The 12,407-nt window shown below is 41.0% G+C and overlaps 1 protein-coding gene across 3 annotated transcripts in view; it reads left to right on the forward strand.

The window, feature by feature from the left end:
* The first annotated feature begins 2,570 nt into the window (after positions 1 to 2,570).
* Positions 2,571 to 12,407, forward strand: part of grk3 (G protein-coupled receptor kinase 3) — a 75,467-nt gene continuing 65,630 nt past the window's right edge. The window contains exon 1 of one of the 3 annotated variants that reach the window (XM_055060776.1): positions 2,571 to 4,912. In XM_055060776.1, coding sequence (XP_054916751.1) covers positions 4,800 to 4,912 — 113 coding nt within the window. In that variant the 5' untranslated portion in view covers positions 2,571 to 4,799. The remainder of the gene's footprint in view (positions 4,913 to 12,407) is intronic. The other 2 variants (XM_055060775.1, XM_055060774.1) reach the window with 2 other exon arrangements.

Consider the following 12,407-nt stretch of genomic DNA (forward strand, 5'->3'; position numbering starts at 1 on the left):
ATAAGAAATCAAATGCTCTGAGGAGGCTCCTGATGCCTTTTTGGCCCTAACGGCCATTATGTTTTACTTCAGTCTGGACCGGTTCTGCATTTTGTGACAATAAACAAATGCAAACAAGTGTTAGCAGCAGCGTTTAATAAAATACTTATTAGTCTATAAACATAAATTCCAAAGAAAATATTTGATTCAAAGGAATATTCATCTTTTCAGATCCTCAACTAATAAATAGATTATAACTGTCATTTATTAAACCTAAAACCAAGGTTAGTATTTCTTTAAGGTCCAATGTTTTAATGTTTCTGTATGTTCTGTATCCTCCCCAAAATGATAAAAACCTTGACATTATCATAAATCAACAAAATACCTACATCTCCCCCGGATCAAACTTAATAATTTGAGGTTATGCTGCTAACATTAGCATTCGTCTACATGTCATAAGCAAAGTCAAAGCGTTGTGCGACACTAATAATCACCCAACTGGAAGACGGTACTCTAAATAAAAAAAGAAACATAATTTAATGAAATTTCAAGGCAGATTATTTACCTCGAGGAATTTTAATTACCGAGGTACTCAGATCGTTTGAGAAATTGTTCCAGCCCAACATCTTCCAACCATTTGAAACAAGGATTTGACTTTCATTATTTTAGAGTAGCTCAAGCTACTTTACTTTATCATCTCATACTTTAACATTTAATGTTAAACATGGCTGAACACATTAGTGGGATAAAAATATTCATCTCTGAATGTTCAACTTAATTTCAAAGTGTATCAATAACATGCATAAGCATGTTTAGTTTGTATACATTATAGATCTTACCCCCACAGAATTACATTCAGATTAATCTTTTTTAGATTTGGTCGATTTGTAAAATTGTTGTCGGATTGCATTTGATTGTGACCAGCATTCATTTGCGTTTCCAGTTAAAATGACTTTCTAATCAGCGAGACGTTAACGCGAAATATCAGCCTTGAGTGTCAGCAATCTGAATGATTTATGAATGTCTCATCACGGCAGAGTGGAAGGTTAAATGAAGCAGAGATTGAAGCTATCAAATATAGAAATGAAACAGAAAAATTCAAGGGCTGATCAGGAGATTCGTACATCCGGCACAATCTTGTCAGAAAAAGGTGACAAGATTCCACAAATTGGCAAAAAAAAAAAAATAAAGCAAAATTTGAGGGGAGTTGTCGTCAGAACATTAGCATAAATGAACTGAAAGTTCATGGATCTTTACGCCACACATTCTCATTCACACACCAATGCAAAGATCTGTAGGTGAGATGGCTTTGGGTGTCCTGTCCAGGTGACGAGGCTTTTTTTTTGTCATGAAAAAGGAACTTTTTTAATTTGGGTATATTAGACCATGTGGTGGTCATGCAAGCTCAGATGGGATGCCAGGAGAAAGTCTCTACAATAAGACTATTGCAGTATTGCTTGGAGGGATTCCATCAAAGTGGACCTGTTGAGCCGTAGCACAGTGTCCGCCATCCGAAGTCAAGCAGGGTTAAGTTCTAAAACTACATCCCAAGTTTTGATCTTCTTATTGAGATGTTCAATTCACCATCTGAACATGGAAAAAGCATGGCACATTGCACCTATGGAGAAGCTCCACAGTTCAGGTGGGAGAATATGTGTACAGGAAAAATATGTGTGTGCTATGTGGATCTAGCATTTTTGGAGGAGAGGCCATAAAAAATCCTGCTTTTTTCCCACATTCAATGTAGGAGACACAGCAAACATGCGGAAGATGGTGCTCTTGTCAGATAAGATGCTTGTAGTGTACAAGCAAAATGCTATATGTGGTATATAACATCCCCCTCAGCATGCCAATCCACTGGTGGCAGCAACAATACGCTCTGGATGCTTTTACGCAGCAGAAACAAAAAAGCTGGAAGGATGGATCAAGTTAATTACAGATGAATCCTCTCGGGAAATGACTGAAGACTGTAAAAGACCTGAGACTGGAATAGAATCCCATCTTCATGTAGGACGACATACCTGAGCTCAAATGCCAGTCAAAGCAAAACATAAAACAAACTGAAAATTTGTGGTAGGACTTGAAATTTAACAGATTGTCCCTATCCAATCTGACTAAAGCATTCTCAGCCTGGAGATGGTTTGATGCCTCAAAAGACATCAAGCTGTTGTTACAGTGCAAATACGTGTACATGCATTAATACTGTTGAATTGAAATTTCAGACTATTGCTCGCAAAAGGCTTTGATTGTGTCATTCTCGTACAAATATGCCAATAAAACGGTGTTAGATTTCTCAGTGCATTTTACAGAAGTATTACCGCGGCAGGCCAGGGAAGGGCACTGCGTTTCTACCTGAACGTCGCATGAATCCGCTGCGTGTCATCCTGACAGATGGATATAGTGCCGTGATATTAAATGTCACAAATGGCTGCGGCTCATTGGCTGTTCTCATATTTAGGGTGAAACACGGCGCCGCGACTCGTACGTGTACGTTCAACCTGCGGGCCAACGCTCATTTATGTATTCGTCAAAAAAAAAAAAAAAGTCCTGACAGACATGCATTTGGCATCCGCTAAAAGAGGCTGGCTGAAAGCGCAAATGCTTCCTTCCCCAAGCACTTAAACACCGAGCTCCGGCTCCTGCCCCAGAACAAGCCGCTCCATGTTTTACCGGCCTCTCTCCGCCGCAGTGGGAGAGGAAGTCGAACCGAGAGTCAAGCGGAGACGCTACCGCGTTAGCAAAAAAAAAAAAAAAAAAGCCTACAGAAATATACAGCGAGGAGGGTTTTCGAGCAAACATGTGCCACATTTTTGCTGGGAAACGATACGCTTGACTGAACGGAGCGGGCTCTATCGACTGGCACACGTCGCCGAGACAGCGAAGGGACCCGCGTCAGTGCTCCTCTCAGGCAGCTCGAGAGAGACGGCTCCCCTGTCGCGGACAGCCTGGTAGGCAGGAACCGCTCGGCTCTGGCTGGCTGGCGCGGAAAACGACGACCTGCTCGACTCTGCTGGGTTTTCTTAGTATTTTCAACTCGCCGCGTGAGAAGACCTCAAAAACAGCGGCACAACCATCGTGCTTCTTCAATTTTGGCGTGGGAAAATATAACAGACAATCTTCGCCTTAACTGATAATAACCTCGACTCCCAGTTCTGTGAAACCACCGCTGGACAGCCGAGCTGCTCTCCATCTCTCCGCGCGCCCTCCCTCCTCTGCTACCGTCACGGTGTGCAGCTCCGTGCTGGCTCTCCTCCCCGCGCTGGGGATAACTCAACGAGAAGCCATGGACTATATTTGTCATCTTTACTGATATTTTTCTCCACGAGTTCCTGGGCTGTTTCTCGGAAGCGCAGCGAAACTTCCCCAATAACAAGGAGACGGAAGCAAGAGCAGCCGTTAGCTTTTCAGATAAACTACTGCACGGCGTCGGAGCAGCACCGCTGTTAGTCAACCAGCTCCTAATAACCGTGTTGACAAGCGGCTCTACGGGCTTTTGAATGCAGCTGTCGAAACCCAGCAGCTCGCTGGAAATTTAGCTTTCTGGCTAGCAGGTTTCAGTTTTGCTAGCTAGCATGTTGGCTAGCTAGCAGGCGAACCCGAATATCGACACCAGCAGGAGGCTACAGCAGGTTAGCTCCACGACGCGTGGATTTGGCTTGTGATTAGTTAATCGCGCCGTGCCGGCTCTGGATTTGGAGCTAAAGCGCTCAAGGTGTTTATCCGCGTCTTTTCCGACGGTATTTTCGGCGTGATTGCTGCGCCCCGCACGGAGCACTACGGCTGCAACAGGAAGGGAGCCGAGCGAAGGAAAAAAAAGGACTGGGCAGAAAAGGAAAAACAAATAGCCACACAGAGAGCGGAGAGTGGGATTGATCGGAGGTCATTATTATGAACGCTGCTTGTTTTTCAGCTTCCGATCGCACGGACTTATCGGTGCCAAAGCTCGCTTAAAGGATTCTTAATATTTTGAGACGAGGACAACGGGTCGCCACATTTAACCTGCCCTGGAGGGTCTTATTCAGGTCTTTTCAGTAAATCCGCCCCCCTCCCCTTCCCTAAATGTGATCGTTCGAGCAAAACGAGCCACACGTGTTCCTGTTTGTTTGCTGTAACGCAGACCCTCTGCTGCTATCGAGGCCACAAAAACAATCGGGAGTTACATCTCACGTTCTGACTGCAGACTCCGCCTGCCATTTCTCTCAAATTGGACCCCCCCATCCCCTCCTTACCGCACATTTGTTTACATTTGAAGGGAAAATCCCGAATCGGAACCCCATGTGGAACTGCAGACAAACCGATCGTTTGGGCACATTTTTTTCAGCGAGGAAGTCCCGAGAGACGTGCAGAATTTGACAGCTGTCCACTAAGGCTGCATATCACGGCAGCCCTGTGAGGCGAGGAAGCGCTGACACCAAAACGAGCCCGATCCTGCTTATTTTAGCACCTTTCCTCCCGGCGGTCACACGGCGCAATCCGGCTGCAGTTTTGCGCCAAATGGGATTGCAAGGACGGCGATCGAGCTGATCCACGGACTGCGACTTATTTAAATTTTTGAGCCGATCTGCCCACCTTAATGTCCCCCCCCATGAATTCCCTTTTTATGTCTTAATGATGATGGTGGCTTGAGGTTAGCAGCCGCAGACATCCACACGATTCCGCTTCCTCCGGACCCCCCACACCCCCTGTCATCACACCTCGGCCCTTGATGGTGGTCCTCCCCGCTGGAGGAAACGGTTCTTTTAATTCCCTCAATAGTTTTTTTTAAAGTACCACAGGAAGCCTGCTGTTTTTATTCATTTGCTCCTCCAAAGGGTCGAAAAATGGCGGACCTCGAAGCGGTACTCGCCGATGTCAGCTATTTGATGGCGATGGAGAAGAGCAAGTCTACTCCTGCCGCCCGAGCCAGTAAGAAAATCATCCTCCCTGAGCCCAGGTAAGCTCATCAGCGAGGCCCTGTGATGTTAAGTGGTTGTGCCTGTTTGCAATTAACATGGAGTCTTTGTGAAGCGTATTTGGCTGCATAGGAGGAAGGAGGCGTGCTTACTGTCAAACCTGTCCCTACTGTACATGCTTGATTTAAACAAAAAGGCTTTTCTGTCTGTTCAGTTTTTCTGCAAAACCACACTGTTGCTCTCCGGCCTCCTGCAAGCACACACCAAAAACGGGAACAACTATTATAGAATGTGCATGCCTTTTTTTTTTCTTCTTTTTTTTTAAAACTGAAAATGCACTGATCAGGCTTTTCCTGATCACTGCAACCGATTTTTGTTTTTCTTTGAGGCTTGATCTGCCAATTCCAATTTGGGCCAATTAAAAAAATAAACAAATTTCCAAAAGAATGAAACTCATAGAAGTAAAACAAAATGGTGTAGATTTGGTTGATAGTGTTGGTAGTTTTTGAATCCTATTAACAGCGAGGCAATTATAAGATTATTATTTAATTCATTAAAGTATGTGTTTGTGTCGTTTCATCGCGTTCTAGTTTTCTTTTGTTTGGATTCCACATGTAGTTTGCAGGGATTTGAGAAAGGAGACATTGCATTCTCTGTAGTTTTTGTAACAAAAAATACATGCCACAAAGAGATATATTTTTAGTCCATTTGGTTCGATCACCAGCCCTAAACGGCCATTTTTCAAAATGAAGTGTGATCTGTGTCACTAAGCTGATTTCAGTAACTGTATTTTCAACCTTATTGGTATTTATTGATGCCTTCATTGAAGAATAGAGTGGAGAAAATGGCAAAACTATCAATCTTGAAAATACGGACAGTTTTAGGAGATTTTAACAATAGTTAGTTGGAGTTTATTGTGAGAGTGATTAATCAAAGGACTTAGGAGAAATTTATTACAATAAATGATAAACAATGCGATAAATGCCCATTTTGTCAGCTACTCTGCTACGCATGTCATCTTTAGAAGGCAGGAAAAAAATAGCTGTTTGAACTATTTACTATTTACAATTAGGCTAATAAAATAATTTTCAACTCGCCTCCAGCGCAGGTCATTTTTATTTTTAGGACATCCTCTGTATCTCACAATACCTCCTGTTCAAACCCGCTGCCATTTTGATTTGTAATGGGTTAGTTTTTCCCCTGCCTTCATGGATGCAACTACATCTTCATTTTCATAATCAGAATGCTTTCATTGTTGTTGTACACAAGCGCAACAAAATGTTGTTTGGGCACAGCCCATCAGATGGGGTTTCTTGGGCTGCTGCCCCTGGGGGGCGCCACCCTTTTCTGCTATTTGTGACCAAAATGGGAAGAAATGATTGTATTTCATCTGTAATTTATGCGCTAAATATGAATTTGGTTCATATTTAGCCGGCCAGGCTTTTGCTGCAGTCAGGTTCCACGCTCATCGGCTGTGTTTACAAGCAAATAATTCCTCTATACATATCAGTATGACACTGGCGTACCTATCAACAAACAGGTGAATTGACATCGATCTGTTGCTAACTTTTTTTTGTTGTTGTATGGATTGTAGCGTGCGTATTATTAAAGAGAGGATGACTGTTTTGTTTTTATTTACATATTGGATAAACATATTGTTTCTTTTAAATGTGGTTCCTAAATAAAATGGATCAGATTCGTGATTAACAGAAGATTAGCCAATTTGGATCTGATCGATTTGTCCATGTATAGAAGTAATCTTGTGTTAGCCTGACTGACGGTGTGTGTTTCAAAACCGGCTCACGATTCTGAGGCAAATAGAAAGCAGTGGCAGATTGTGTCCTTTCCATGTTCTGTGCTCCACGGTGTACCCTCTCATAGCTGTCACTTGCTCCCAGGCTTATTTGACTGATGGCTGTACAACGGCGTTAGCTTCAAACTGGTAGCTGCTGCTGGGTCTTGCCTGTGAAGCTGGTGCAGCTGTGCTACCAGCATGTAGCAGCTCTTGACGTTAGCACCCAGCCCCCTCACCACACCCCCTCACCCATGCTGTTTGCAAGCGCCCACTGTTAGTAGGCCGTCAGACAAGAAGCCCCATTCTGATTGAACTGACACCGCTTTGCCCTCTTGTTATGCATTTACAGAGAGACGTGCTGCAGTGGGCTTCATAGTGCTTGGTTTTAGGTCATGGCGTGCAACTCGGTGAAACAGGATGTGGTTGAGATTTGGTTATTGAAAGTTTCTTTTCATGGGAGGTTTGTAAATGTGACAGTTGGGGCTGCACTTAACAATGACTTCTCTAGATTAGTTTAACAGTGTTAAACTAATATTTGGGGGATTGTTCAATTCATCTAACAAATTGTTGGTTAATTTTTAGGTCACTCTAATGGGAGTGTACTGGAAATTAAATATTTTAACCAAAGTAATAAAAACAGTTCTTTAATGTTGTGATATGTATATTTTATTTTCCTGAGTCAAATGTAAAATCTCACCTGACCTGTAGTGAATAAATGATTCAAGTAAAAGAAATGAAATGTAACATGTTTAGCAGACTAAAGTTGTAAAAGTCTCTATTAATATGTTTAACAGTGTGAAGTGAAACAATTTCCAAAATTGTAGCCTTTTCATAAAATTACTGGGAAACTATAGCAACTAGGAATGCACCATATGAAAATTTGGGCTGATGTTAATACGTCTGTTATGACTGTTAATCGATATTGCCCTATGCTTCCCTTTCGACAATGTAAAAAAAAATGGCCACAATACTGTGCTGCATCACCATCAGCATGACCAAACAAAACCCACAGGAGCAACCTCTCCTTCCCCCATAAATACAAATGGCAACAATGTGGAAATATTTTTTTTAATATCAAGCCAGTATTTATCAGACCCATGGCAATATATTAAAAACTGACAAACATCTGCAGATACCAATGTTGATGCTGACATCGTACCTCTCGCAACATTTCCGTTACAAATGTATACAAAACTTTAATATTCCCTAATGTCGAAAAAACACAATTTTGCTAGATCCATCTAGCAGTTATTGGCAGCAGCAGCAGCGTGAGTGTATCCAAAGCGTTTAGATTTCCACACACACTGGCTTGTTTTATTTTTGACTTTTTGCGTTGCTAATGTTCTTTGATTCAGATCTCATTAATGGCTCATCACTGCTGCTTTGCGATCTGATGGATGTGCTTTTCCTTCCTCCGCTGGGGCTGCTGGTTTTGGTTTCTGCTGGTTCCACTCTGAAAATAAGCTTACAATTAAAGCTTTCTCTGGTCAGATAATCCATTAAAGCCAGCATCCTCCCTTTTTTGTCCATAAGCAGAGTACAGTCAAAACCTTTTATTTTATACCCTGATACATGCTTATGCAAATAGAATGAATTTGTGCCAGGATACCGTTTCAGATTTACATGGGTTGACCTTCAGGTGGCAGACAGAAATACTTACAGAGCCACAACTAAGCCAGTTATTTTTAAATTACTGTACTATAGAGCGCACCTCACTGTAAGCCACACCCACAAAGTTTAAAAAAAATAACTGGAAACATACATATGTAAGCTGCGCTGGGCTATAAGCTGCTGGTATTACTGCCGCTCCCGGTTTTCAACAAGGACGCAGTAGAGGGAGCATCCTTAATAAATCTACTGTTTATTAAGGTTTATTAAGCAGCTCTGCGTCTCCAAAGCCAGCGTAAGTACAAATGGCAGCGGCTGTCGATCTGTACTTCCAGATCTATAGCCCTCAACTTAAAAGCTGCTTCATATGAACTTCTTTGTGTGGTTTCCATGATGAGGGAGTATGAGTTTGAAAAAATTTCTCCGTCGTGCTTGCTGCTAGCACGTGCTTGTTCGAAATGAAAATCAGAACTTTCATTGATTTCCAATTTTGAATTCCAAAGATTCACTTCCCTGCGACCTGTCCAGGGTGACCCCGCCTCTCGCCCGAAATGTTTGCTGGAGATAGACACCTGCACCTCAGAAAAGCTGCACCGGGCATGGTTCAAAGAGTGGGGAAAAAGTGGCGGCTTGTAGTCCGATAAATACGGTAATGCTGACTATAGACCATTTGGGGAAAACACTTTCACTGCAGATGGTTTGAGTCTCATTCACAGAAAATCTACATTTCTGTTGACTCTCAGGATATTTAGGAATGTTCTCTGCTACCAAATTCCCAAACATTCAGGAAACAAGTCTGTAAGGGTGCTTGATTTATTAAAAAGAAAATCCAGAAATACTGGCAATATGATGTTCCAATATTTTATGCCAATCTTGACAATTATTTTATGTTTTCCTTTCCATCATCACCAATCTCCATGGGCTTTAAAATCTTGATCTATGATATCAACAAGCTTCAATGGCAGTAAACGTCATGTTATTGGCATGCAGAGATGATGTAGGTGACCAAATATGGAAAATGTTGGTCATTTATAAAACGCCAATTCATAACAAATATTGTGTCAAGGCATTTTACTAAAGTCAGTATCATCTTTATTATCTACGGCTGCAACTAACGATTATTTCAGAAATTAATCAGTCTCCCAATTAGTTGATTAATTGGATAAAAAATGGCACATTTTTTAGCTCAAGTTGCCTTTTTCATGGCAACTTGAGCTATTTTTTAACATTATTAGAAATAAATTAAAAGATGCAAATAAACAGTTTAATTTTTTACTATTTGATGATTATTTGACTACTATTTCAATAATTGATTAACCATGAGAAAGCTGAATTCCCACCCTAAATAGTCACTGCATCTTCTGAACGTTGCATCTGCTGGTTTTATTTATCCCTGACACTCTGAGTGTTTTGCTTTTTCAAATCAAATGAAATAAAAGCAATGAATGATACTATTATTGTTGGAATGACGGTGAATGGTAAGAGATAAGCTGAGAGGTGGAAAAAATGAAAACAAGACAGTTTAGTGAGCCACTTATGTTTTTGGTGTGTTCAGAGAGAGCCTGATGGTTGCTAACAGTGTGCCATCATAATGTGATAGAGCAGGGGAGTTTCAAAGTATGAAAGGGTGAGCCCCCCCTCCAAGGAGCACAATGCCTGCTGCACAATGCCACCACACCACACACACACACAAACAAACAAATGCCACTACAAAACACCTTCTAATTGCTTTTATTTTAGAACCATCTCATCTTTTAAAATGACACTTTATCTGAATGAAATTTAACACATGAACATTTTAAAACATTTCCTCCCATTTTAATTATTTTATCAGGGCCTTTGGATGGCAAATACGCCCTTTTTTCATTTTTCTAATGATAAGAACAACCCCAAACTGATTTTTCAACCGTTTTCTCAAACAAACGTTACATCTGAGATTCTGAGTTTAATGTTTGAGATACCAACAGTGTTTTCACATCTTAACAAAAACATTTTGATCAGATCTTTGGAACACATCTGTAAATGTTGCACATTTCCTTGAAATTAAAAAAATAAATCAAAAACCTAAACAGTTGCAAAATTGTGGAGCTCTTTTTGTGGCTCATCTAACAATTTATCTCGAGCTAAAAGAGCGTGCAGTATGGAAGAGCGGAGGCATACAAAGGAAAAAAACATTTACGCACGCTATGCGCACCCCTTTTTTTTCTACCACGGTCCTGAATCATGTGTAAGTCATTTTATTTATGATTTTAACTAAATTGGCAACGTGGCAACACATTGGCAACATTACTGTTCAGCTCACTTTAGTTTTAGTAGGAACAATGTGCTTGTGCTTTTGATGCGCAAATCCGGTTAATGCGGGGTTGCACTGTGGAGCGGTATAACCGCAGATCATCTTCAACCAGCAGCCTTGACCGGGATTAGCTTTTTATCATTGGGAGTGCGGAAAACCCAGATTCACAGAGATGGGTTGAAATGAAGGAGATGAACACGTTTACTAAAAATTTGTCAATTTTTTTCTCCCACACCAGCTTCTTCTTCGGTTTATTTTTTCCCTCGCACCGCGCCTCCCCTCATGTGCTCTGGCGCCCCCCAGGGGAGGCGCGCCTCACACTTTGAAAACCGCCGTGATAGAGGGATCTTGGCAGGATCGCTGCTCCACAGAGTTCTGACGTTCAGCATCCAACTCTCTGACTTTCCTGTTCGTCTTGCTTCTAGAGGCGGGTCGGACCTGTTCACAGGGTTGTTCGTCCACTGTTAGCTAGCATACCTGTCCATCATCATTCCTGGATTTATCACAAAATAATAAAAGTTTCTGATTCTGAGCGTGGCCTTGCTGATGAAATGAATGATTTCAGCGTTGTCATATTGGGACATAATGGGGAGTATACTGTTCAGATCTAATAAGCATACACAGTTAATGCTCAGAAAAATCCAATGCGATCCCAAATATGAGTTTCTGGTGACGTCTTTAAATAATTTGTGTCGATAAAACTCAACTCCTGCTACCTGTCGTTGGGCTGCTCTGATTTTTTTTTTTATCAGGCTCACTTTCCCAGAAAGCTTTCTCCCACCTTACAGTTGGACGCTGTACCCGTGTCCGTGGTATGCAAAACTTTTATTTGCCGTGCAAATGATTTGGTTGATCTAATGAATCTGTTTTTCTTTTTTAACACTTTACTGTCATGACTACAGGTAGTAAAATTAATGCTAGAAAAAGAAACTATTCAAAGGTCCTCATTTGTGTTTGGATTGATACAAACAGACCTACGGTGTTTCAACAGATTTTTTTATAAACTGGGCTTATAGTTGATGTATTGAACTCCCATCCCACTCCCCTGCTTGTTGATCTTGAGCTCCATGTCGTGCAACTCTGAAATTTTGCAACTTGGCGCGGATCATGAACCTTTTACTTGAAACGGTCTATTTGGAAGGTCCTGTTGCAGAGCAGGTTCACCTGTACCATAATGAAAAAAGCTGTTTTTCTAAGGATCCTGCATTAAAATACACTACTATAGAAGTCTCAGCTGCTGAGTTATAAAAATGCCCAAAACTTTGCCAATATTCCTCTTAAATCAAAAAAGCACAATTTGTGTTTCCATTAAATAAGACAATTAAAATCAGACATGAATTAGTTTGTTCACAAATTCAAATGCAAAAATACTTTATGGATCCCAAAAGGAAATTAAACGTTGTAGCTCGTATTAATTCAAGTTATTTTACATGGTGATGTCCGCTGGCTGGAAAGAACTCCTGTAGTGGTCTGTATTTCAGCGAAATTGAAGAAGCCTCTGACTGAAGACACCGTTATCTCAAGACAGTCTGTCTTTCTGTAAACAAAACTGCCCTTCAAAAAATATGAATCATTAGAATGGAAATGATCAAGCTCATTTTAATTTATCATGCAATTAATTGCTTCTTTTGATAGGTTTAAAAATAAAGCTACTTCAAGTTCTCAAAGAATAAATTTTTTTTATCTGCTTAGATTTTGAGGTTTAAGTGGAAATATCACAAGATTTTATGAAAATATTTCTACAAAATCAGTATTTTTGATGAAAAAAAGACAAACAAAACCAAAACAATACACAAAAATAATCTCAAAACTTTGGAGGGACTGGTTTACAGTACACTTA

The sequence above is a fragment of the Poeciliopsis prolifica genome, unplaced genomic scaffold, assembly GCF_027474105.1.
Source record: "Poeciliopsis prolifica strain line A6 unplaced genomic scaffold, Auburn_PproV2 SCAFFOLD061, whole genome shotgun sequence".
NCBI classification, from domain to species: Eukaryota; Metazoa; Chordata; class Actinopteri; order Cyprinodontiformes; family Poeciliidae; genus Poeciliopsis; species Poeciliopsis prolifica.